The following is a 27954-nucleotide window of genomic DNA, read 5'->3' on the forward strand; positions in this document are numbered from 1 at the left end:
CACATAAGACAAACTTACTAGTGTTAATAACTATATTATAAATAGTATTCCTTCGTTATATTGCGTGAAACAGGTACAATTAAGCTAAACTTAGAATTTTTGCGAAAAAAAGATGGCGCCACAGTTAACTCAGGTGAAAACAGTCCGATTAAGAGTACTTTATCATATTTCAATGGCATGGCACACACATTAGACAAACTTAGGAGTGTCATTAATTATATTACAAAATACGTCATATTTTGTCGCTACAAATAGTATCATGTTTAATTGTCAAATCTTTATTTAGAGTTTTGAATATATATTCTTTTCCAGATCAGTTCAAAAAGCAGTAAACTTAACTTTATCCTAATATCTTGGGATCGTGACGTTTTTATGACGTCATGAAAGAAATAGGAACATTCGATAGGAAATTAATGTTACACACTATGAATTTGTGCCTGGGTGGCCAACGAGGCAAGTTTAAATTTTAAAAATGTTCTAGGGACAACCAATGCCGACAGTAAATTGAAAATAAACTTCTTTTAAGACGTCCTGAATTTATGTAATCTGCTTTATCGGCTAAGCTTTAGCTGACACCTTCGAAAAGGGAAAAATACAAGACCGCAGTAGGTGCGTTTGAGCTTTTTAGTTTGCGAGCAAATAACTTGTCTGAGACCTGGATGCAGTCGAGAAGAAATTCATAAAAATGAAGTATAACGTCTAAACACGCTTTTTTGTTTTAACATGCTTTGGGCCTACTTTTCTTCTCTTGTACAGTATGTCATTTTGACTTGGTAGTCGGAACCTTGTTCCCAGACAAAACAGTTCCAACTATCTTATCGAGGGCTCATTGTGCCCTCATTGAAATTTAGCTTGAACCAATAATACTACTAAGCCGTCTTCCTGTCTTAATAGTTACAATTGTACTTCTAACAGACCCGAGAAGCAGAGGAAAAATCTAAACCAAAGGCAATCGCATATTTGTACTAAACATCACAGATGAATATCAGATATATAAGTGCTGAACAACTTGGTAACCTCACACATATACTCCCCTCCCCATAACTTCAAGCATATTCGGCCCTTATTATACCTAGAGCTCATTGGTCTCGAGGGTCGTAAGTTATGTCCTGAGGGCATATAAGGTATATATAGAAAGGGTAGTCGTATAAAGTTCGAAGGAGGCTCGTTGGGTTGGTAATCAGAAGTTCTAGTGCCCTTTTTAAGATCTAGAGTGATCGTAGCGCGGAAACAACCCCAGAACCTCGTATTTTCCCAAAACGCATCTGGTAGGAATTTCGAGATGGCGATTTGTTCTCGTAGAAATTTCGAAAAGAGCTCGTTCGACTGGAAATTGAATTGGTTATGGTCCTTTCTAATAGTCAAAAGTGATTGAAGGGCAACTAACCCCTCCTCCGAAGCCCACCATTTCCCGAAAAACATTCAATCAAAATATTCAGATAGCCATTTTGCTCAACTTGATTTAAAGGTCTGGAAATTGTATCTTTGAAGAAGACACCCAGAACAGAAGACAATGTAATTGGAAGGTCTGGAAATTACGTCTTTGAGGATGACAACCCCCCTCCACAGCCCTCAGGGCAATGGTTATAAGTTATGCCCTGGGGGCATATAAGGTTTATATAGAAAGGGTTAATTTACGCTTGGAAAATTATTTGACTTTATGTTTGCTCATTCTTGGCTTATTGGTGCTCTTTACTTTTCTTTGAAAATCTCTTTTTTTGTGGGAAAGTTTTTATGGCACTTGGTATTAACCAAGTGACATATAACAATCGCAAATTCGGTTGGCCCTCTAATTTTAAAGCTCTAATTTTAAATTTCGACCAGATCCTGTGACATTGGGGGGAGTTGGAGAGGGAAACCGGAATTCTCGGAAAACATGAAAATTGGGGTATTTTTATCTTACGAACAGGTGATTGGATCTTAATGAAATTTGATATTTAGAAGGAATTCATGTCTCAGAGCTCTTATTTCAAATCCCGGCCAGATCTTTTGACATTGGGGGGAGTTGGAAGGGGAAATCTTGGAAAACACGGAGTGGAGGAATCGGGATGATGCTTGATGGATAGAATAAGCAAATGTCCTTGATACGTGATTGACGTAAGCGTACTGGACTCACTCTCTTTGGGGGTGTTGGGCAGAGGGGTTCAGTGATTTGGGGAGTTTGGTGCTTCTGGACGCGCTATGACGATGAAAAGTGGTAGGCGTGTCAGGGAGCTGCACAAATTGACTTGATAAAGTCATTTTCCCTGATTCGACCATCTGGGGGGCTAAAGTAGGCGGAAAAATTAGAAAAAATGAGGCATTTATAACTTACGAGTGGGTGATCGGATCTTAATGAATTTTGATATTTAGAAGGACATCGTGACTCAGAGCTCAGAAGAACATCGTGACTCAGAGCTCTTATTTTAAATCCTGACCGGCATTACGCCTCTGATTTTTCTTTTAAATCAATCTATTGATTCTTAGAATTTTGATAGAGCTCATACCATATGAGCTCTTGCTCTTCTTGTCTCGTCACAAGTGCCATATGAGCTCTTAGCTCTTGTTTAAGTTAATATCAGAGAAAAAACAAACCTGAGCCCAGATTCAGGCATAGAGACGACATAAATAAAAAATAAAAAGGGATCAATGTAGCAGAAGATTTTTGAATGTCATTTTCCAAGTGGATAGAAAGACTAAATGCAAAGCATTATTAATTGGCACACTGGAAGCACAAGCTTGGAAATATCACGAACAACTAAAGAGAAATAGCTGGGGTTGATCGAAGTTGAACAATATTAGCCGAAAAACCATATTTCCTAAATACAAAATATGTAGTTTCTGAAGAAACCGTTACTGAAGAAATTGCATAAAAGTAACTTTGAAGGGTAAGTATTATGATTTTCCAATCTTTTTATAAGTTTTGAAGAACTCACCTGAATTTTCAATAAACTTCACACTTTGTAGCTTCAAATTAGTCATTTTAAGGGCTTGTTTTTGCAGAAGACTGCCACCTGTTCTGTTTTTTTCCGTACACATGTTCAACTGTTTAATATCACAGTGGGGTAACTTCTGATACTTGTTAAGGGGTAACTTCGGTCAATTTACTGAGGCGTTTGGTATAACACCTTGTGGTCAAAGACGTGCATTTTCACTTGCAAAGATGACGGACTATGTTATTTTGCCTTGGATTTGCGAAGCTTTAAACCTCTCCAGATAATACAAAACAAAGCTATAAGAGTTCTTGACAATTTTCTTCATTTTCCTATGCCACTTTAAAGTTTCTCAGAAACAAAGATTCTCTTCTTATTTCTTAAAACATCAAACCTTAGTCAACATAACACATTACTTTGAAAATATAATATTTACTCTTTTACCAATTACTTTTAAAATTCAAATTTTATGCCGCCAACTTGCTTCTTCGGCTTTGGCTCGTCAGACAAATTTGGTTATTAAGCTGGTGGTCCATGATGCAAGCGCCTATCCCTATTGACTCTGTTTGAATGTTTGCAAGTTTTTATTTTATCGCTCAAAGAAAAATCTTTGGTATAAATTCACAGCTATTTTTTCATCCCGGGTGCCAAGACGTTATACACGTAAGACACTCAGTGGCCCAAATATGGAATGTATGGAGAAGATATCCAAACATGTGATCTTTAACAGATCACATCAACAAAAGCTGTGGAAGAATTTGGTATTAAGAGGTGAACCTTAGATCACTCTTTTCAAAGACAATTGAGCAACAGCTATCGCAGACGAACATTTTCCTTCTCCACCGCCCAGCAGTGGCTCTTGATGTGATGGCTACCACTTTAATTTGCCAAAAAAATGCTTTTAGTCCTGAATTACAAAGATTGCTAGCGGAATATTTCATGCTCCCTTGAGTGCTCTTCGTGTGAGGTATGGTACGTGGCTCCTCCCACCATACTAGGATCAGCCCAATCAAGTGGCTAGATGAACAGTGGCCTACTTCTAAAACAATAGGGCAATTTTAGAACGAAGACAAATAAGAGCAATCCAACAGTTTTTCTCCTATGTAAACAGGACAGCCACTTAGACTCAGTGTGGTCAACGTGTGTAAAAGTTTTGGTATGAAAATGCTTACCAACCCACCCCAATGGTCAACAATATGCAAAACTTGGTCGTCGAACCTTCGAACCTGTTTAGTAACAACTAAAAATAACATGCAAGTATGGATTTATCTGAATTGGGGTAATCACACCTCCACCTACAATGAAGTAGAGCTCTCTTGTGATCCATATTTGCACAAAATTTCTCTTGATAAATAATTTCATTAGTCAGGTCCATCCTTTCAGTGATCTTGGTGATTTTTCGGAAGGGGCTTTCTTTCCTTCTTTACTTACCGATAGACTGTGCTTATATGTGGGATTAGCTGATGAATTTAAAGAATCACCAGCTTTAGATATCACGAATCTTACTGCTAAAAGTCAACTTTGGTTTCTCCAGAATGGCTTAGACCATTGGTGGACCACTGAACACTGGTGGGCTGATTGAGCCCTGATAACAGGTCATGGAAACCATTTGAGAGGTAAAACTAGAATATTGACTGACACTCCAGAAGGAAAAGCGAACTGAAGGAGGAGCAGATAGCAAAGAAAAAGAATGGGGTGGATACCATGAAAATCTTACTTGCTATCTTTCTTTTTCACATGAGTGATAAAGCCTAGTTTCCAACAACATGCGAATTTCCCATCGAGAAGTAGAGAAAAAACAAACCTGAGCCCAAATTCGGGCATAAAGACCGTTTGCAGAAAAAAATAAACAAGGATCAAACTAGCAGAAAACTTTTGAATACAATTTTCAAGGTGGATAGAAAGACTAAATAATCTTTTAGCACACTAGAAGTGCAAGCATGGAGCTATGGTGACAACTGAAGTGAAGTAGCCGGGGCTGAGAAAGTTGAATATTACTAACCACAACACCCCCACTCCTAAATACGGAGTCCTTCTCGCCTCCCCCCGCCACCAAAACACCACAATCAGTCATTCAGAACTATTCCAGATATTCAATTTTGATTACATGGATATATGATCATAACACAGTCTATCCAACTCTTCCTGTGATAATACACGTTGACGGCTCTAGTAACAAGGGCAAACAAAACTTATTTTCCGCTTAATTTGGTATTCCCCGAGAAGTACGACCCAGTTTAAAGGAATATAGGACAACAAATGCAATATAAGTTAAATCTCTAAGCCATTTGCCTTACCCCTAATTCAGGTTTAGAATTTTACTTCTCTCCTTTCAACAAAGATTTAAAATTCTAACTTAAACTTCGAGCTTGCCTAGTAGTTTAACCTTGGATTTCTTGGTCCCCCTAAAGAGATTGTAACTGGAGGTTAATTTGGCCTCCGTGACTCTTTCTGAAAATTTCAATTAGATTATAATATTCAATTAGGCTATTTTACAGGTATGGCAAATACAAAAATTTGATAACCTATGCCCCACACTGTCTTTTATTTAACTCGCAACAGAAGTTAGTTAATTCTTATGGTCATTGGACATGATTAGCTAATTAGGGAGTGAGTGTCAAGATGGGGCGAAGGGGCCTGATTCCATATCTTCAAGTTTCCCCTGTCAGGCAAAATATTAACCAGTATTGTATGAAAATCAAAATAATATTAGCGGAAGATTATACACGATTAATATTACTGGCCAAAAATAGAATTTTAATTCATCAAATACATATCATTCTCTTGATACACTGTCCATGGTACAATTTATAACAAATAAAAATATTATTATATTTTATAAGAATATTACCGACATTTGACCGATACAATAAAAACAGTAAAAAGAAGTAAGAAATAAAATCAACATCGAGAATACTCAGCAAATTCACAAAGGATAAATAGTACGATCCTTGAATAACATTCGACAGTAATGTTTTAATGATTTACACAAAAAGTCAATAAGAAAAGTTTTTGGGCAAGAGTTAAAAGCTTTTTTGTTCTTTTCGAGCCTTAGGCTCACTTCCAGACTAAATTTCAAAGATTTTGGCCTTTCTTTGGGGCGATTTTAATAGGAAATGACCTCTGGTTTGCGTGACGTTTTAAAACTACAGGATGCTTTCTTTTGTTATGTTTCGTTAAGCTAAAACGCTGGGAAAATTTTCTTTTACATACTTCACACTCAAAAGGCTTCTCACCAGTATGCGTTCTTTGGTGCTGAGACAGCATCCAACCAGAAATAAATTTTTTTTCACATACTTCACATTCAAAAGGTTTCTCTCCAGTATGTGTTCGTTGGTGCTGAGATAAATTCCATCTAGAGGTGAATCTTTTTTCACATATTTGACACATGAAAGGTTTCTCTCCCGTGTGAGTTCTTCGATGTTTAGATAAATTAGAACTATAGCTGAAGTTTTTTTCACATAATTGGCCCTCAAAGGGTTTCAAGTTTTCATGGACACAATTTTCAGAAAATATATGAATGTCGTGTTTCGGCTGGATTTCACTTTGCGCTCCATGTTCGTAACCTAAATTTGATTCTTGTTTCAGAAACAGAGTAGTTAAACCAGGTAGGCTTCGTATTCCATTTTCTGGTTCGGTAAGATCATTCTCGAACACTGATGTCCAAGCATCGTCTAGGAAAAAAAAAGTCAAATTTGAATTTTATTTTTTTTAAGCAAAAATAAAGTTGATATAATTTAGCTTTTATATTGTATTGAAAATTATGCTTAAGCAATGAGTTTACAACACATTGAGATTTTCTTTTCAATAGTATTTGTACAAGAGGTATCAGTTGTAAAATATATTCAACACGTTAAAACTTATGGTCGTTTAACCCTTGTATTCACGCCATCTAAGACTAAGACTAATGGAATTTCGCCGGAATGAGACTGATATTTAAAGCTGACAAAATAAAGGTGCAAATAATTATATTTATCTTTGTTTATAACGAAGCGCTTACTGATTTATCCCAATTCTAATTAATTTCGCAATTAAGAAATCTTGAGCGCTTAAGTATTTTAAATTGATTCCAAATTAATTTTCACTAAAATACCTGTTTTTTATGTATGGGCAAGCAAAACTAATAATAACTAAATAAATCTATTACAATCGTCACATGTTCAAGCACAACGGACATTGTATATTAAATTATGACGAGTAAATACATCTAATACTGGGTAGTAATTTTTTTTGGATGAGCAGAATATACGTACCTTGTTTCTTTATTCAACTGTGCCATTTATAACAAACCACAAAAAAAATTACATCTCTTTGAATTGTGTATGGCATAAGATCCACTCCCATTTTTAATGTACCAATCTTTCCCATATCAATCTTTCCAATACCAATCTTTCCCATACCGATTGTTCGCCTTTCCCGTTGTAGAGACAACACATCTGATTTATCAAAAACTGGGAACGAAAATACTTATAGAGGTGGCTTTAACCTGATAACGGATTTCTTACGCTAAGTTTCCCAAACTTTTGCCTTTATATGTTATTAAATATATATTTTTTTATTTATATCAAGATTTAAACAAAGATAGAAAAATTTCCTCTGTAAATACCCAAACGCCGTTTTTGTGGTAGGTGATACTAATGATTTAAATGCAAACTACTTAGGTAATACCGTCAATTTAAAAAACCTAATAAAAATACCAAAAACCAAATGAAGATTTACCCTTGAGCTTCGTCTGCACAAATATGCATAATTTTTATTGCCATCTAGTCCCTTTGCCCCTTTTAGGGGGAAGCTACTATTTTGGTTTATTTATTAAAACTCTTTTTAGTTTTAACAATACATTTTCTATTTCTGAATTGTCTCACTGACCAATTACCAATATGGGTCTTTTTTATTTTGTATCACAAATGAAAAGTGGTAGTCTCTCATAGGGAATAATGATGTTGATGATGAAGTTTTTAATTTCCAAAAGCTGATTAAAGCGAAGAATATAAACTCCTTCCCAGAGAAAAAGGTAAAAAATGCTCTAAAGATAAACCGTGTATCACAAGTAAATTGAGAAAAAAAGTTATTAATTAAAATGAATTTCCTGAAGCATGGTGAAGCGTCCGAAGCTAGCTCACTGCAAAAAAGGGGGGGGGGATAATTTTAATTATATGATTATTAAAATTATATTTATATAATTACATCATATATAATCATTAAAAAGAGGTACCTAAGCCTGCTCTTCATATTATAATCATCAAATCAAGTATTGGTTCTCTAATTCCATTTTTTAGAGTTTCAGTTACTATTGAGTCGGGTTGCTCCTTACTACAGTTCGTTACCATGAACTGTTTGATGTTTTAGGTTACTTTTAATTTGGTTGTATAGCATAAAAACACTAAACTTCAACAAAAGGTTTCCGAAGAGAAACGCAAAAGCCAACAAAGACACAGAATTTGAGTTTTTAAAACATAAATACGATGAGTGAGACGTTCTGAAAGTAAGGGGTACAAAACCTCCCTCCTCTTACTTTAGATACTCCTCTTAATTTGAATTCCCTCAATTCTCCCTTCATCTCGCCATTTGACGTGTAGACAAAAATTAAGAACAAAAGAATGCAGTACTTGTCAGCGTGCCTCTACTGGTAAATTCCCAAAGTATTGGAAATTGTGTTTTAACACTTCCGTCAAAAGGAAAGGTAAAAGGCGAGAATTTTCATCGTGTCCACCCCACTACTCTTACTCCAATCTTCTCTAAATTATATGAAAGCTTTTAGCTGAGTGGTTGAGAATATTCAAAATATTGACCAGATGCAATTGGGCCATCCCTTTCTTGTACATTTTATGGACCCATAAAACTCTTTATGGACTCATATGGACCCATACCTAGTACACTTCAAAAACAAAATACCTGTCTCAACATTCAACTTGCAAAGAGCTTTTGACTTAATTAACCACAACACATAGATAGAAAAACTGTCAAACTGACTCCTGATGAATTCAAATAATTGCGTCTTTCCTCTCTAATAGAGCACATGTTGTCAAATACCTGAATGAATATTCTGATCCCCTCCCGATTTATAGTGGCGCGCCCCATTGCACCTTCTTAGGTCCAGTTTTATTGCTCGCAATGATAAATAACATTGATATGGACTAGCCTGATAGATGAAAAGTTGTTGATGATCTAACAGTCTTAGCGACTTGTTTCAGAAAATCAAATAAGTAGCCCAATGGATATCCTGAAACAAAGATCAGATGAAGCTTCTACTAACGATATGACAATCAACTACTGAAATACCAATTAGTACTCTGAAATTATTGGGTATTACCATTTAGTACTAAGAACGCACAAATGCCCTACTTTCCCTGCTTAAACTCCATAAAACTTTAATTTTCGTAAATTCTATTGTTGGATACTTTACCTTTCATTTAAAACCAAATCTTTGGTAACCCTAATATGGGTTCTGTTTGGCATTCTAGGATATCCAATGATATACCAGAAAGAATGGAGGCAGTCTAAAAATCTGCATAAGAATTATTTTCAATTAGACCAAAGTCCCTTATATCTCTCGTCTTCGAAAAGCCAATCTGGTCACCTTCAAAGAAAGGAAAACATAAATTCCTTTGCGATTCACCGAAAATGCCCTCCATAATCCTTGGACAAATTACTTTTTTCCTAGTCAGTTCCTCCCCCCCCCCCCTTCGACCTCGCTTCCCTCTTTCTGATTAATAAAAAAAACCTTTCTTACCCAGATAAAACTCTTTAGCAAAAGATATAGAAGGAATTTCGTCCCCTACAAAGTAAGCATGTTAAATGAATGTGGTACCCCTTCCTTCTTCTTACTTTAAAACTGCTTAATGTTCTATTTACAAAATTAGTTTTTTTTTTTTTTTAATTAAATTGGGTTTAGTAGGTTTTAGTGCAAGGCTAAATTATGCTTATGTGTCTTCTTGTAATTTAAATGATTTACTTTTTAATTATGCTGTTTTTTTTTTCTGTTTTGACAACTGTCTTTTTGCAACCATTTTAACTTTTTGGAAAAATAAATTAAAGACTTATATTTGGCTATATACTTCGTATTTTTGTACATTAAGTGGTGAGTTTGGTCCACGGGGCTACTACCTCCTCAGTACCTGCTCTTTGCGCTAAAGTTTGATTTTCCGTCACAATTCTACTTTTTTAAGTACTGAAGCTTTAGTGTAAAGAGCGAGGTATTGAGTAGGGGGGAGTCCCTTTCATATTTTGGAATAATTTCTTCTTTTTTCAAGTTCTAATGTTGCTCCTTAGTTTTAGCTTGAAAAAAAGTTTTTTTATTTAATTTCTTTTCTTTTTCAAATAATGCCGGAGATAGCAAAGTTCTCCGACAAACTTTTCTTTTCATGGAAAACTTTTCCTGTAGAATATCCCCTCCCTTATCTAATCCAACCTCAAAACCGCTCAAATTTTGGCGGTCAATCGTGATTTCTTGGCATAGTACAAAAAACACCATTGGTTAAGAGTCACCATAATCAGCCTTAACAAAGACATGCTCTTCACGTAACCATATATTTTTTATTTGGTTATTGCTTATATTGCATTTTTTTTGTATCTCCCTTGTCTCCCTGGCCATGTAGCCTTTCGAGGAGGAATAAGAGTATTGTATTTCCAATTTGTATTCATTGCTGAATAAAACTCAGAACTCTGAATACACAAAACCCAGATGAAAAAACAAACAATACAAATAGGTCCAATATATACCCAATAACACTTACAGCTCATTACCCAGGGATCATAGTCATATCATCATCAAAATTATTATTGTTAGACGGTTGAAACATAACGAAGGAAATAACCATATCAAAACTTTGATCAGACAATTTTAGGGGGGGGGGTGGCTTGAAAAGAGCACTAGAACTTGCAATTTCCGTTTGGATGAGCTCTCTCCCGATATTCTAGGATTCTTAGTTCAATACGACCACGACGGGGGTAAGATCCAAAAGAACAAATACACGCATCTGTGGTCTTCCTTTTGGAAAAAAATAAATTAATGCAAAATTCTACATTTTTGAGGAAGAGAGCTTGAAAACTCAACATTAGGGTCCTCTAATACGCTAAAACCGATGATGTAATTTCTATTAAGATTACTTGACTCTTAGGGGACGTTTTCCTCCTTTTCTGAAAATCAGGCAAAAGTTTCTAAGGCTCGTAGCATTTGATAAGTAATATTTGGAATCGGCCTAATAGGCCAATTTTTTTGGTATATCTGTCGATACAAAAAAAAAATCCATTTTTTAGAGTTTTGGCTACTTTTAAGGCGTATCGTCTTTACTTAGAGTTGTCACCAAGAACTGCATATAGGAAAAACTTGACTCTTAGGGAGCGTTTCCCTCCTTTTTGAAAATCAGGCAAATTTTCTAAGGCTCGTAGCCTTTGATAGGTAACATTTGGAATCAGCATAATAGGCCAGTTCATTTGGTATATCTACTGATATAACAAATCCGGATAAAAGTGTCTTAGAGCTTTGGCTACTATTAGTATCGTTCTTACTTTGTTACGAAGAACTGATAGATATAAAAAAAACACGGTTTCTAAGATGAAAGTGCAATGCAAAATATAAACTTAAAAGAACCGTTACAATTACCGTATATAAGGGGGGCTACCCCCTGAGCAAAACCCCAATGCTTGGGCTATATATACATTGCGTTTTGAAAGATTTCTTTTTAGTTAATCTGTTAGTAGTATCCCCTTAACTGGTCTTACGGGGCCCATATCCCGATGTACTATTGGAGTTGCTAGACCCTCGTCTCCCCTAAATTGGTCCGGTCACAGCCATAGGGGGTATGCCTGGAGCCAAAAGAAATTACCAATCCCTCGCATCTGGTCTGTCGTCGAGAAAATTTTTTCCAGTAGCAATACATTCGATTGCCAAGAATATGTTGCAGAACTGTGAGAGCCTGTAATCGGATACACCGTATCTCAATGTTCTTTTGATGCGGACGTGACCCTCTAAGAAGCATCATGTGATAATTTAGACCTTGAATGTTGATATAAAAGTTTGATAGTTACTTAGTATCGCAGTTCCATATAGACATTTGACTAGTTTACATTGATTCAAGTTCGAAAAGCGTTCTATTATTGAAAATGAGTGGTTTCACAATATTGAAACTTGAAGGAGTTGGCAGTCTTGATATGAAGACCAGAGCCCCAAATATACCAAATTAAATTGAAAAGGATAACTAACATTTGAGTGGGATGAGATGTTTGGTAGATATGCTAGATCTTTGAGTAAATTTAAATTGGAAGAACAATTATGTTTTGCCGCAAAAGTGAATATAATGGATATATCCAGACTACAACATTGATTGAATGCAATCATGAAGCATATTGAAGACAACGGAGTTGCTCACCTTGTGAAAAATAGTGAAAATGTGTATGCAATATTCTATTATTACGTGTCTGTCAAAAATGTTTTATAATGATTATTTGTTCTCTCTCTCTCTCTCCCTCCCTCTCTCTCTGTGCCTGTGTGTCTGACTCTGAGTTTGTATGTGTTTTTAATCTCTGTGTCTGTCTGTTCCTGTGTCTTACTCTCTGTGTTTTTGTCTCTCTGGTTTTGCGTGTCCAAATCTGTTTGTGTGTGTGTTTTTATATCTCTGTGGCTGTCTTTGTATGTTCCTGAGTCTGTGTGTTTTGTCTCTCTAACTCTGTGTGTTTGTGTCTCCGTGTCTCTCGTTGTGTGTCTGACCGTGTGTTTGTGTGTGTATTTAGGTTCTCTTTCTATACCAATGTGTCTGACTGTGTTTTTTGTCTCCGTGTCTGTCTTTGTGTGTTCGTGTGTCTGACTGTGCTTGTATGCGTGCTTTGTCATCCACATTTTGTCACGGTGGGGCCTGAAGTGTGTTGATGCATCAAAATCTAAGACAATATGCAAATCAGCGCTTCCACAAACCAAAGGAATTAAAAAAATGTTTTTATCAAAAAAATGTCTGAAAATGCATTACGAACGATAATGTGTGCCAAATGGTGTCAAAAACTAGGTAGAAAGTGCAACTGGTGAGGAATAGCCATAGATTATCACGACCTAATAATAAAAGGGTAAGTAGCCACGGTTTAAATAAAAAACATCTGTCAAGATATTCAAATGTCAGAAAACACTTAAATGATTACGATGGGTGCCAAAGGAATCCATAGGACAACCACATAGTGCCATACTGGCGCGAATTCCCACGAGTCAACAGAACAAACGGTATTGGGAATTTTCCTTTGAGTTTCAACGACTTATTTTAGTGTATACCGTAGACATGGTTATTTTTTATGGAAAATGGTTGAAAATGCTTTAGGAGTGATATTGTGTGCCAGTGGGTACTGCAGGCCAGCCATAGTGTCATGGTGGCGTGAATTGTCTTGGACTATCAATTTCTAACAATAAATTGGAAAGTCACGTTGTTCAAATAAAACAATGTTCTCTTTTGGTTTAGAGCTATTTTTATAGGAAAATATATTAGGAATCAATAATAATCTCCACAGTTCGAATTAAAAACATCCCTCAGGACATTGAAATGTGAGAAAATGCCTTAGAAATAATATTCTGTGTCACATGGACGCCATGGGCCCGCCACATATTGGCATGGTGGGGGGTGAACAACCATGGGGGTAACATGCAGGGGTTGGCTTGGGAAATCACAAAACCAATGGATTTAAAGCATCATTTTTATCAGGAAAATGTCCAAAAATGCTTTAAGAATGATAATATTCATTACAGTGATGCCAAGTACCAGCCACATATTATAATGATGGATCATGAATTGTGCTGATATTCAAAATAGAAGAAACATGCAAATCAGCGTTTCAAACTATGGTTTGAAACGTTGAAATCTTATATGAATTTTTCTTTTATTTGCCTTACTTCCTATTTGCCAACTCAATTTTACAGGTGGAGATGTTCAGGAGGAATTGACCGTGGGATATTTACAGCGTGTTTTGATTACTAGGGGGGAAAATTCCACCGAAGGGCTATTTCCGAACTTATCTGGAAAACGAAAAAGAATTAAATCCTTTTTCAAATGTAAGTATGCTAAGAATGGTCCACAAGAAATTTTAGGGGTGGGAAATTTTCATCGATCGGAGAAAAGTTCCCAGGGGGAGGAAGGTGTAGTTTACGTTGAAGAAAATTTTCACAGGGAAGTATCCCGTAGGGGGAGGAATAGCCCTTCGCTGGAAAATTCCACCAAAGGGCTATTTCCGAACTGATCTGGAAAACGAAAAAGAATTGAATCCTTTTCCAAATGTAAGTATGCTAAGAATGGTCCACAAGAAATTTTAGGGGTGGGAAATTTTTATCGATCGGAGAAAAGTTCCCAGGGGGATGGGGTGTAGTTTACGTTGAAGAAAATTTTCACAGGGAAGTATCCCGTAGGGGGAGGAATAGCCCTTCGCTGAAAAATTCCACCAAAGGGCTATTTCCGAACTGATCTGGAAAACGAAAAAGAATTAAATCCTTTTCCAAATGTAAGTATGCTAAGAATGGTCCACAAGAAATTTTAGGGGTGGGAAATTTTTATCGATCGGAGAAAAGTTCCCAGGGGGAGGGGGTGTAGTTTACGTTGAAGAAAATTTTCACAGAGGAGTATCCCGTAGGGGGAGGAATTTTTTATATAAAGGATAAGCCAGGTTTACTGAAATTATTGGAAAAACGATGAGAAATTAAATAAAAAAAAATCTTCAACTAAAAGTAAAGGAGTAATATTAAAACCCAAAACGAACACAAATTATTCTGGATATGACAGGACTGGTCCTCCCCTCAATATCTTGCTCTTTACGACAAAGCTTGACTTTCTGTCCCATTTATTAGAACGGCTCCTGAAACACAAGGATCTTTTCATTGGAACAGGAAGCATTTTTATTTAAATGCTAAAAATCATAGCAGAAAGAGCAAGGTATTGAGGAGAAGGTAAGTCCATTCATACACGGAATAGTTTCTATTCGTTTCTCCTAGGATTATATTCCAGCTTTATTAGTGTCAAGGTGGGGTGAGGGGGCTTTTTTGCCTTTTTGGAAGAGATAAGAAAAAGCTGAAAAAATTTACTTAAAAAAAGACTTACTCAAAAAATATCCTGGAAACTTTTCCCTTTCAGGCAAACTTTTAATTGAAGGTATTCAACAGAGTCACCAAGGATAAATTGTACAATCACTAAATCAAAATCGAGAGTTGTTTTCTATTTTAACCCAAAAAGTGGACAACAAAAGTTTCAGGAGAAACGTTGAGAGCCTTTTTGTTCTTATCTCATCCTTAGTAAGCCACACATCAAAGATCAAAATCAAAGCTTCTAACTTGGCGTTGGGGCAGATTTAATAATAACAACAGAAAACTAAACGTTAATAATAACATCTGGTTTTCATGACACTTGCCTACGTTTGGCAGTGATATTATAAAACAAAACCTTGTGCAAATTCTTCCCGGTATACGTAAATGGGTATTGCTAGTCTTCGGTTCTTAAAAATTTCCGAGTGAAATTTTAAGATGGAAGAAATATTCCAAAAAAAATGAGAGATTAAATATCAATTTTGCATTATTGATACGTTTTTTAGTTAGTTTTTGTGCCCCCAGAGCCAAAAAAGTCCTGGATACGACTATACATACATTGAGGAACCTCCTTTGAGGCATTGTAGAGGTTTAAAGCAATTGTGCGCAAATGTTTGGAATTGTAAAACAACAGGAATATTCTCCAAGACAGTGAAATTCGTTTTCACTGTCTTGAAGAATCAAAACATTTCAGAAACAGTCTTGGATATATCAAAAACATTTCAGCTAGGTATTTCCAAAGGGGGGCGGGTATTTTCCACAGGGTGTTTTAAGACGGGGGGGATGCAAAAGCTATCTCCCGTTTAGATCACAGGTAAAACATGCACTAAATTTGTATTCGAACAGAGATTGAAACAACAAGCTTATAGTAACCTCTGGTTGGTATGACGTTTCACAACTACAGGATGCTTTCTTTTCTATGTGTTGATAAATTGAATTATCGGGTGGATTGTTTTGTCCGGCATAGTCACCTGAAAGACATTATTAGTGCCGAGATAAATTCCAACTAGAAGTGTAACGTTTTTCACATACTTGACTCCACGGCATATTAGTATATAATTCTCTAGGCTAAATTTTTGTAGCACATATCACGCAGAGGATGGATTTTCTTCAGTATGCGTTCTTTGGTGCTTAAATAAATTGCCTCTAGCGGTGAAACTTTTTTCACATTTATAACACTCGAAGGGTTTCTCCCCCGTATGAATTCTTCGGTGTCTGGATAAATCAGAACTGGATGTGAATCTTTTTTCACAGGTTTGACACACGAAAGGTTTCTCTCCCGTATGAGTTCTTCGGTGTTTGGATAAATTGGAACTAGAAATGAATCTTTTTTCACATACTTCACAAATGAAAAGTTTCTCACCAGTATGGGTTCTTCGGTGTTGAGATAAATCAAAACGTCGGTTGAATTTTTTTTTACATAGTTTACATTCAAAAGGTTTCTCCCCAGTATGTGTTCTTTGGTGCTGAAATAGATTCCAACTAGAATTGAATTTTTGCTCACATAATTGACATTCAAAGGGCTTCTCCCCAGTGTGCGTTCTTTGGTGCTGAGATAGATTCCAATTAGAAGTGAAACTTCTTTCACAAACTTGACACTCAAAAGGCTTCTCCCCTGTGTGCGTTTTTTGGTGCTGAAACAAATTTCCTCTAGAGGCGAAGCTTTTCTCACATAGTTGACACGCAAAAGCTTTCTCTCTCGCATGAGTTCTTCGGTGGTAAGGTAACTCAGAACTAGAAGTGAATACTTTTTCACATACATGACACATGAAAGGTTTCTCCTCAGTATAAGTTCTTCGGTTTTCAGATATGTGAGAACTAGAAGTGAAGTTGTTTTCACATACTTCACACACGAAAGTTTCTTCCCCTGGGTGCATTTGTTGGTACTGAGGTATTTTTGGTAAAAACAAGTTTTCATGAGCAGCGTTTTCATCAAATAGATTCAAATCGTAGGTCAGTTGGAGATCACTTTGGACTCCATGCTCACAATCTGCATTTGTTTCTTGTTTAAGAAACAGAGGGCTTAAACCAGGCAGAAGTGTTTCATTTTCTTGTCTGGGAAGATTATTTTCAATCATTGGTGTCACAGCAGTATCTAGGATAAAAATAAAACCAGTGAAACCCAATAAGTAATTCTTAGATTTGATTAGCAAAATTATGCTTGAAATGTAATTTAGCATTCATAGTATATTCTAATTATCCTTAAGCTAAAAGCTTATACAGAAGGATTTGAGACTTTTATAGTGTTATCTTTTTTCAGGTGATATAAATTGTTTTAAATTAAATTCTAATTTATTGAAACCTATGGTAGTCTAAACCTTGTTTTCTCAAAATCTTATTCTAAAATTGCCAGACTTTCACCTTTTTTATTATTCACAAGAGATACTTAAATTTTAAAAGATACAAGTTACTTTGTTTTTCTTGTTGTGTCACAATCAAAACCAAATGATTACATATTCATATCAAAACATAAAAAAATCAACTGTTAATTAGACCTTAAATTATGGCTAATAAATAAGTCAATACCGAGTTCCAATTTTTTCTATAAAACAAAAAAAAAAAACGAACCTTATAAATGACGTATCTTTTTTTGGATTCAATTGTTGAAGTGAAAAAATCACAGTGAGAAACAAAATCACGTCCCACGACTCGAATGATTTATCACAACGTCGGAAAAAATACACAGGAGATGCCTTTAACATGAAAACCTAATTTTTGTATAATGTTTCACGACCTTTCACCTTCATATGTAAATAAACACAGAAAGAAACAGTTTGTTTGTTTAAACAAACTTCAGTAGAAAATTGAAATAGAGTTTCGACTTCGACTTTGACACCTCATAAAAAGTTGATAAGATAATTGAAACTAGTGAGTTTTCTGATGATGCTAACTTTGACCTATGCAATTATATTGTGTTAAGGATACTGTTGAAGCCACCCTAGTTGCACCGACTGAAAGCACTAACAAAATTAATCAAGAATCATAAATTTCTATTATTACAAATTTACTCTAGGGGGATAAATTGCACAATTTAAATTACCGTCATTTACGATTTCTTCTATACACTGCGTTAACTCAAAAATACCATGTAAAAACATGTTTTTTCATTTGATGACTTATATAAGTTTTTGATTAAATGTACAATAAAAATTTTCAAAAGAGGATTAAATGCTCAATCAGGACTTAAACAAACACAATCTACTGCATATATAAGGGGAACTCCCCCTCAACATACCCTCACTCTTTACTCTATTGGTTTATTGTAGTTTACAAGAACATCTTATTCAGTTCTACTGTCTTTATCTTTCGACGGTCGTACAAAAGACGTCGGATAATAACTCAAAGTTCAGCGTAAAGAGTGGAGGGGGGGGGGGGGAAGAGAGTGAAGAGTGGTGAGGGTTTAGCAGAAAACGGATGAGAAATAACTTCGTTTTGGTTTAAGTTTTAATGTACCTATGTAATCTAACTCCAGAAAACGCAATTTGTATTAATTTCATTCCTTTTACCATAGTATTCCCAGATTTACTCAAAAATACAAGGAGAGCAAACAACTCTAAACTTAACTAAACTTTTTCGTATGCTGACCAAAGGTCTGCGTTGCACTGGTACTGAGCTTTCGGTTCGATACCTTTGGCCAGGAAATGCGTCGTTTGGTCAAGTCATCCTACACTTCATGTTTTCCCACACATTTCTCCAGGTATCCAATTAGAGCTCGTTCGACTCTGGCTGAGCTTACAGACTCAAACAATTGACCCTAGTTCCAAACTAAACAACCAGTACCACCAGGACTCAAACTCTGACCTCGAGTTCAAATATGGAACACTAATCGCTCGGCTATGAGTCCCTTAGCCTGACTAAGAAAATTTAACTTTTTGCGCGTGAAAAAAGTCATTTTCAGACGAATCATTATTCAGGGGACAAAGGTTTTGCTACTCTAACCCTTTTCAGTATACCAAGTTTTTAGGGTGCTATGTTGTCTTATATAATTCGAAGATAAAGGTTTGACTCAAACATACCACAAAAGAATAATCTCCTCGTTAATTGACGACCTCTCTTATATTGCTAAGTCCTTGACCTAGAAACGTTTCTCATGAAAATTTTCTTGTGAACATGGATCTCTGATTGAGAACCAATAGAAAAGGAGCAAAAACAAGTCCATTTAGCTTGTTGCTTATAGCAAATAATTTCTGTGACAACAATGGCTAGTCATGACAAATCGAAAAAACAATAGAGAAGAGAGAAACCAGGATAACACGAGCCAATCAAAACGTAGACTCTATTACAGATATTTCAGTCAAGACTGAAATATTTCACACGTTCTTCATATTTTAGTTCTTACGCTTGTGTTAAGCTTTGATCAAGATATTATCGTTAAATTTTTGTTAGTAACTTCTATTTTATTACCGTGCACTGAGGACGGTCAAGCGGATAAATTGCCCGAAGTATTTGCATTATAGTCTACGTTTTTCACTGGCTCGTATTATCCGCGTTTCTCTCTGCTCTACTATTTTTTCGTTTTACTATTTTTTTCGTACTACTATTCTTTAATGATTATCTTCAAGGACACGCCCAGAATGCAAAATCTGATACCGTAAAAAAAAATTACCAGACAAGTATCCGGCAAAAAATATTTCACTGTATGTGAAACCATGGTTGTATCAGCTGTTGAAACCCAGTAAAGATTTACCTTCAACCCACAGTAAAACGAACAATTAAAAACAGGTCTTATAGAAAGTGTCTTCGGAGAATAGATTTCCAATAAAGAACCTGTTTAAGGTCAGAGAACACAGACTCCATTTTCAGAATTTAGTGAGAGAGAAATAAAAGGAAGGACATAAACAGGCGTTAGCTCCACCACTATAATTTCTGCTTATGCTCATATACTGCGTATACCCTTACATCTGAAAGAACGAAATTCACTCCTTACAGTGACACTATAATCTTTGGCACTTAGAATGAGGATTAGTCCTCAGTCTCTAAGATTCTACATATATATATATATATATATATATATATATATATATATATATATATATATATATATATATATATCTATATATATATATATATATATATATATATATATATATATATATATATATATATATATATATATATATATATTCTTAGAAAGGGGACATTTCAAAATGGGACTAGACTAAGATCTTTCAATCCTAGCAAAATTCAGTGAAAGTTTTTGTGAAAAAGCTCTTGATAATGACACTCCTTTGAGTAGGTATATAAAATATAATGACAATAGTGCATTGGACTAGGGAACATTTTTATTTTAAATAAATAACACTTTGTTATTTATTTAAGCAGAAGTTTTTCTGGTTGGATAAACAGATTTTTCGAATTTTTTATGCAAAACAATCAAATCGAGTATTTGTTTAATATATTTCTTTATCAAGCAGTTTGAATGCCACATTAATAATCAAAGTTCGACTCTGTTTAAAATACAACTAACTTCCAGTAGATTCCTTTGAAAAAAAAAATATTAGCTACCTTAATATGGTAGCTACAAGCTACCATAAACAAGCTACAGCAATTGCTATACTACAATAATTGCCGGTTTTTCGTTTACATTTTACTGACTCGACAGAAAACAAGAAATTCATATTCATTTTACAATAAAACAAGTGGCATCAATTTTTGATCATGTTGGGGGGACGTACTTTACAAAGTCTAAAGGGGCGTTATTGTAATCTTTTCAATATTTTTCCCTTTCAATTTCAATTCCCTTATGGAAAATTATCTTCAACTTCTGTAAAAAATCAAGCTTACTGATTAAACAAACTTTTTTCCACGATATAATCAGAACAAAAGCTTTAAAGTTCCATTCCTTCCAGTCTCTGGATCCTCCCAGAAAGTGAATACAAGTAATCATTATAAATACAAATAAAGATTAACAACAAACTCAAGGAATGTTTCAATTTCAAATTGAGTTATTATGATTTCGGAGTTCAAATGTACAAAAATAAAGATGTATATATTTAAAAACATACCATTGTCATTTCTAATATCTAACTTCCGTTTGATAGGATCAAAATCAGGTTCAAGTTTCGTAGATGTGCATGGAGAAATAGAAAATGGATTGCCTTCGTGTTCAGATACTAAAATAGGTGTTACAAATCCAAAAACATTTTTAGAGTCATTTGTGAATTGGTCTTCAACTTCTGCAAAAAATACAAGTAAATTTTCATAAGCTTACGAGATTTCAGAATCAAATACATCTTTTCAACTTCTACTGAGACTTTAAGATATTAAAAAAAAAGAAAAGATTATATATATATATATATATATATATATATATATATATATATATATATATATATATATATATATATATATATATATATATATATATATATATATATATATATATATAACCCTTTCAGGGTGTGTTGACAGACGTTCAACTAAACAATAGGCACTCTGTGTATGATGTTACTACTACTCCTACCGCTACCTCTGCTACTATTACTGTTACAATTACTACTACTACTGTGGCTATGGGTAGGACTTTGAAACTTTCAAGAAACATCTAGGAGGGTGTTGATAAAAAAATACACCTTTTTTTATATATTTTATTTTTCACCCACACGATGCATAAAGTAAATTAGGTGGAATAAGAATGAATATAAAAAAAACACAAAGAGAAAAAGAAATACACACACAAAATCAACGAAAAAAACGGATAAGACGGTGGTAAGGGAATAGGCGCGCAGAAGCTATACTGGAGAGTTTTCTGTGTACAAGCAGGTTAACAAAATGACTTAACAAAAGCATTCTAGGAACAGTCCAGTATTAAATTGACTCTTTTAGGACATGTTAAGCGGGATGTAGAACCAGATAAAATGCGAAATGTATATACAACTACAACTACTAACACTGCTACTACTATCCCTTTGACCGCGTATCCCACGATTTAAGCTTGCAGTAGCTACAGTTTAAAACAACATATTTATTTTTTCAAATTCGGACCTATATTTTTATTTTTATATATGGTTAGGTGCATTATTTTAAACATTAATTTATTAAAATTTCTTTTAATTAACATTATATTTGACTTCTATGACTTTTTTTTGGTAAATGATAAAGTAATAATTAGAAAATACAAATTTATTTCAAAAACAGTTTGACACATTTTATTAAAAATGTTCAGGCATTGACAAAAGTGACACATTCTCTGCAATAACAACCTATTCTTACTCCCTAATTAGGGCCTACCAGCATTCTATAACACAAATCAAATATTTATAAATTCAAAAAAAAAAAAAAACACGGTGCTTTACATATCAATATATTCAGACATATACCCAAACAGTGAAAAACATTATCAGTCTACAACATATGCATAAAAAAAAAAAACATATATCGGATAACGCTTCAACTGTGGAATCGTGTGGTGTCATTGTAATAAGCAAAAATAACTGAGTACACGTACAAACATACGCGGTCCGCGAGGTAACATTTGAAAAATAAATACGTGGTCAGAGGGATATTACTGCTACTAATGATATAATTGCTATTGCTAAAATTACTACTACAATGACTGTTACTAGTACTACTGAAGCTGAAGGTATTACATTAAAATTGTCAGGGAGCATTGAATAGGATAGTGAACGAAATGATAACACACTCTAAAAATGGCTTTTATTAAAGGTCAGCAACAGCTATATCTCAGGAACAGCTTAGAGTATTAAGTAGATAATTTCAGTACATATTAAGTTTTTGTTGGACCTCAGGTTTTTGCTTCGATACCCACTCTACAAGAAAAACATGCTCGTTCTAAGATCTCAAAATATGGTGGACCCGATTATCGTTGTGCCGTCTACTGAAACAAGTGCAAAAAAAGCGTTGGAAAAACTGTTCGAGTTTTTGCCTCTACACCTTATCTACGAGTGCGAATGAGGAAGTTATTTGCCGCTGAATGAGGTAATTATTTGTTCTTTGCTGCTGAGTCTTCTTCTTTTTCCTTTTCTTCTTTTGTATTACTCTTTTCTTTTTGCTTTTTTCGCTTTAGCTTTTTTCTTTTTTGTATGGGCAGGCAAAAATGAAATTATTATTATTATTATTGCCCCGCTAAATTTACTACTAATACTAATATTAAGGCTAAAGGATTTAAGAAGGTATTTTCAGGAAATGTTGGGAGATTTGTTATATCAAATTGAAACACGCGGTATATATGCAAGCTGTCAAATGCCTGCACCAGGAGTATATCAAGGACAGATTAGAGCATAAAATTCAAACTTCCAGTGCTTGCCAAAGGGTATGTTAAGCTAGTAAAAACACTGCATTCATGGGTAAATTGAAAAACACATTATGTACATGCCGGTTATGAAAAGGATACACCAGATAAGTATCAGAAACGGCTTCAAGTGTTAAGTTAAAACAATCAGGGAATGAGGAGGAGACGTTGTATAAGATAAAAAAGGCAAAATGTGAATACAATTACGGCTTACTACTAATGCAGCTACTGTTATCACTATTAATACCCCTATTGCTCCTAGTATTAATTCTTCTAGGGTATAAAAGGTAGATAATATACCCTAGAATAAGGGTACAAAGTAGAAACTTTCACACAAAGTTAGTACTGCTTTGGAACCAGATCAGAAAGCGTTGTCTGGTGGTTGCAAATAAGGTGTCTCCGCATATCTAAAGATTCAACGAGCTTGCCGATATTAAGTTGAATTTTTCAGGATGCTACTATTTGCCTACTTCTTCTGCTCTTAAAATTGAACCAAATGAAAATATTGGAGAGGCATCAAGTTTGTTATAATAGCACAGACACAATTTTCTGAGAATGATATTAAGTTTTTTTTTCAGGAAAAATTGAGAGTTCGTAAAACTAAATTAAACAATACTATGTGCGTCCAAATTTTTAAAAGGACATATGTTACTAAAAAACGTTGAAAATTTTTTCCAACATATAAACAGTAAGCGAAACTATGGATTCTTATAGAAAGAAAAAACTAAAAGATTCAAATTATTTTTTTCTTTTCCAACGAAAAAGAAAATATCAATTAAAAACAAACAGAAATTAATTAAAAACATTTTTAAACAAAATAAGTTTTCAAAGCCAAGAGCTATATTTAACCCAAACTAAGCAGAAATAAAGTCAAATAATTTCCCCAGACTATAGCTGCAAAAATATAACCATAAATAAACCCCAAAATGAACAGAAATTTAAATAAATTCAACTAAAAACCAGAGAAAATTAACATAAGTAGGGCTGACACCCCCCCATGCCATCTCAAGACCAGTAAGAACTGAATTTTCACTTTACTGAAAACAAATAACATTTTAAGTATGTCTACTTTTTTAAATTTACAAAAAATCCAAAATTAAATCCAATTAAATTAAATCCAAAATTATATAGACATAAAAGAATAAAAAGCACTATATGTATATTCAACTATCAATCCACATTCATTTGTTGTTTTGTTCAATTATGATGCTGCTATTTTTAATTTTCTGATATTATGAAAAATAGGAATATTCAGGTCGAATTGTTTTAAGTGAAAAGCAGAATATGACATGGCTGTTTATTATGATTTCTGTTCGTTTTAAGTTTCATTTATTTATGGATGGTTACTTTTCGGTGGTTTTATGCTTGGAAAATTATTTTAGCTTATTTCTGCTCAGTTTTGGGTTGAATGCAGCTCTTTATTTGAAAGCAAATTTCGTGGAAGTTTTAAAAATAATTCTATCAAAAGAAAATTAATGGATAGAATTATTATCGCTGGGCGACACTAGGTACTCCTAAAACTAACTGATATCTTACTCTAAAAATTAAAAACTTTTTCCTTTCTTGTAGACATCTTTGGGTACAAATAAACCTAAATAAGCACAAGAAATGTAGTTAATATTTACACTGTATGTAAACAAAATACGTCTATAAATGAAAACAAAATTCATTTTACATATTTTTACTTTTTTACTTTCATAAATGAAAAATTATCAAAACTTTACGGAATAAATTTCAGCAAATGTCAATTAAACTGACACTTCATGGTTATTCTTTTTTTTTAGTTTTTTTTTTAGTGAAGTGCTAATTATGTTCTGGTTTGAAAAGGCATGGGGGTTATCAGCCCTACTCATGTCAATTTCTGCTTGTTTGAGTTTGACTCGGCTATTTATTGTAATTCTTGTTTGTTATGAGTTTCATTTATTTATTGATACTGATTTGTGGTAGTTTTACGCTTGGATGATTATTTGCCTTTATTTCTACTCAGTAGGCTAAATAGAGCTCTACTTTTCTTTAAAAAAAACTTGATTTGTGGAACATTTTTTTTAAATTAATCAAACAAAGTCAAATTTGTACTTTACTGAAAGTAAAATGTATTTTATACATTTTTTGCTTCTCTAAACTCAATAAATTCAAAATTGGCAAGATTTTCAGAATCCATTATCATTATATTTTAAGCTGTGATCTACATTCATTAGCCCTTTTTGGTAGTTGTTACTGTGATGACGGTGATGACAATCTTTATAGTTCAGTAATCGCAATTTTTATTGTAAACGTTATGACGAATAGAAACATTAAGCTCAAAATAAAAATCATTTTTTAATTTTTAAACTTCAAAAAGGGAGTAAACTTCCCAAAAGGTGAACTCCCATAGTAAACTTCACCTTTTTTTTAAAGAATTCAACGAATTCTAGTTTTCTAACATGCTCAAGTAAATTTAGCATAAATACAACAACAGCATTCCACTTATCCCTCCATTACCTTCCTTAACAGGAAAATGATCAGACAGCTCGGTTCGGTCCATAATTCAGCAATCAACACAAATTTACAGCCCAATTTCTTAATTGAAGTTCCTCCTTTGGTGAACTAAATTTTCAGAGACTTAGACTCTGAATTATACTCTTGAATGAAGATCAGGAGCTAGAAAACTAAACATTCTTATTGATTAGAAAATATCTAAAATACATTTAAGGGATTTCAAACTAAAAATATTAAACTTTGAAAATTTTGAACTGTAGCAATGTAGGCTTTAAAAGACAAGTAAATTGTCACAAAGACTAATTGAATTTTCTGGCTATATCAGCAAACACCAGCTTCAGAGATACAAACAAGTAAAATCAATATATACAATAAAACTAATACAATAAACAAATACAGTAATAAGATAAAATCTGGCTGTAATATATCATAAAAAAAAGAAAACTAAAACTAACTGTGAATGTTTTAGCAATCAATAATTTTAACCTAAATTTATTTCCTATTTTATTGATTTTAGTTTTCTCATTTTATTGTAAGTTTAGGTTTATATTTACTTATATTCCTGAAGATGGCTTTTTGATTTACTGCCAAATATTTAACTTATTTCTTCTAAATTGATGGTGTGTTAAAGATTCATCTTTAAATTCTAACCTTTACTGATTCAATTATGAACATTTATTTATACTACAGTCATTTTGAAAACCAGGATGCACATAGTATTTTATGATTTAGTTCACTACCCTCCAGAATGTTTCCTTAAGGTTATAATTTAATACCAGTATAACTACCCTGTATCAGTTTGCGGTGTAAAATTTCTTTACGCTTTTATTTCTTATACTTAAGCGCAAAATTAAGATAGAGAAACTATTCAAGAGCAAAAACTACAATCATGAGTACCTTAATTTTTCTGTTTTTTACTTTTTTGTAATTTTTGAAAAATGCTAAAAATGTTTTAGAAAAGTTTAGTCTAATTAAGAGTCTTGCATATCTTTATTATGAATAAAAAAAAAAACTGTACAAATATTTTCAGCAATTCCTGGTCTAGATAACTATGAGGTCAAAATTTCAGTATATCTCAAATTGTTCTCGCAAAAGCAATTCAAAATTCTTGAAAAAACACCATGTTTTAGAGGGCATGTGATAGCTGGTTTTTTGTTTATCGTCAGGAGACTGAATTATGTTGGTGGCATGGGGTGGAAACAGGCTTGATTAGAGTATTTGCCTGCTTCATACTAGACAGTTGAACAATAATGAGCTTATTGTATGATAAGACATTTTTGTACAAACAGATTAAAATTAAGTGAAAAAAGATAATGGGAAGTAAGAGACTGGCAGCAAATATTAAAGGCCGAATTATAAATTATTGGGGCAGTTCCGAAGGTAAGTTTATATGTTTTTATATTCTATAATAAATTTGGGCATACTTTATTATTCAGTTTACCATGTTCTAGGTCAATCCATTTAGCACTCAAATAGAAAACAAGAGCTTGTGATATGACACTTGTGACGAGGCCGGAAGAGCCAAGAGCTCATGTGGTATGAGCTCTAACAAAATTCCAAGAATCAAGATTGATTTAAAAAGAAAATTAGAGGCTTAAAGTCGGTCAGGATTTAAAATAAGAGCACTGAGTCACAAGGTCCTTCTAAATATCAAAATTCATTAAGATCCAATAACCCACTTGTAAGTTATAAATACTTCATTTTTTCTAATTTTTCCTCTCCCTTCAGCCCCCCAGATGGTCGAATCGGGTAAAAGACTTTATTAAGTCAATTATGCAGCTCCCTGACAGGCCTACCGATTTTCATCGTTCTAGCACATCCAGAAGCACCAAACTCGCCAAACCATTGAACCTCACCCCCTAACTCCCCCAAAGAGACCGGATCTAGTGAGGTTACGTCAATCACGTATCTACGACATTTGCTTATTCTACCCCCCAAGTATCATCCCGATTTCTCCACTCTAAGCGTTTTCCAAGATTTTGGTTTCCCCCTCCAACTCCCCCCAATGTCAACAGATCTGCTCCGAGAGCTCCGAGAAATGAGTTCCTTCTAAATATTGAATTTCATTAAGATCCGCTCACCCGTTCTTAAGTTAAAAAACCTCAATTTTTCTGATTTTTCCAAATTAACACCCCACTCCCCCAAAGAGAACGGATACGTTCCAATTAACGTATCTATAACTTGTGCTTATTTTTCCCATCAAGTTTCATCCCGATATCTCCACTCTAAATGTTTTCCAATATTTCCGATTTTCAAGATAACTGTTT

General features: G+C 34.1%; 2 protein-coding genes across 8 annotated transcripts in view; both read right to left on the bottom strand.

Moving 5' to 3' along the window:
- Nucleotides 1-3836: 3836 nt before the first annotated feature.
- Nucleotides 3837-7310, bottom strand: LOC136034034 (zinc finger protein 333-like). The gene is made up of 3 exons (XM_065715100.1): nucleotides 7268-7310; nucleotides 6126-6586; nucleotides 3837-3929 (listed from the first exon to the last, which is right to left on the bottom strand). Exons 1-3 carry the CDS (start codon nucleotides 7308-7310, stop codon nucleotides 3837-3839), a joined length of 597 nt encoding a protein of 198 aa, XP_065571172.1.
- Nucleotides 5649-27954, bottom strand: part of LOC136036807 (zinc finger protein 501-like) — a 30522-nt gene continuing 8216 nt past the window's right edge. For 3 of the 7 annotated variants that reach the window (XM_065719151.1, XM_065719140.1, XM_065719160.1), the window contains exons 2-4: nucleotides 25691-25857; nucleotides 20964-21134; nucleotides 13360-17053 (exon numbers count right to left, since the gene is read on the bottom strand). In XM_065719151.1, coding sequence (XP_065575223.1) covers nucleotides 16047-17053; nucleotides 20964-21134; nucleotides 25691-25733 — 1221 coding nt within the window. In that variant the 5' untranslated portion in view covers nucleotides 25734-25857 and the 3' untranslated portion in view covers nucleotides 13360-16046. Of the gene's footprint in view, nucleotides 6587-13359; nucleotides 17054-20963; nucleotides 21135-25690; nucleotides 25858-27954 lie in introns of those variants that run through there. The other 4 variants (XM_065719169.1, XM_065719165.1, XR_010619788.1 and 1 more) reach the window with 3 other exon arrangements.

This window comes from Artemia franciscana, chromosome 2 (genome assembly GCF_032884065.1).
Source record: "Artemia franciscana chromosome 2, ASM3288406v1, whole genome shotgun sequence".
NCBI classification, from domain to species: Eukaryota; Metazoa; Arthropoda; class Branchiopoda; order Anostraca; family Artemiidae; genus Artemia; species Artemia franciscana.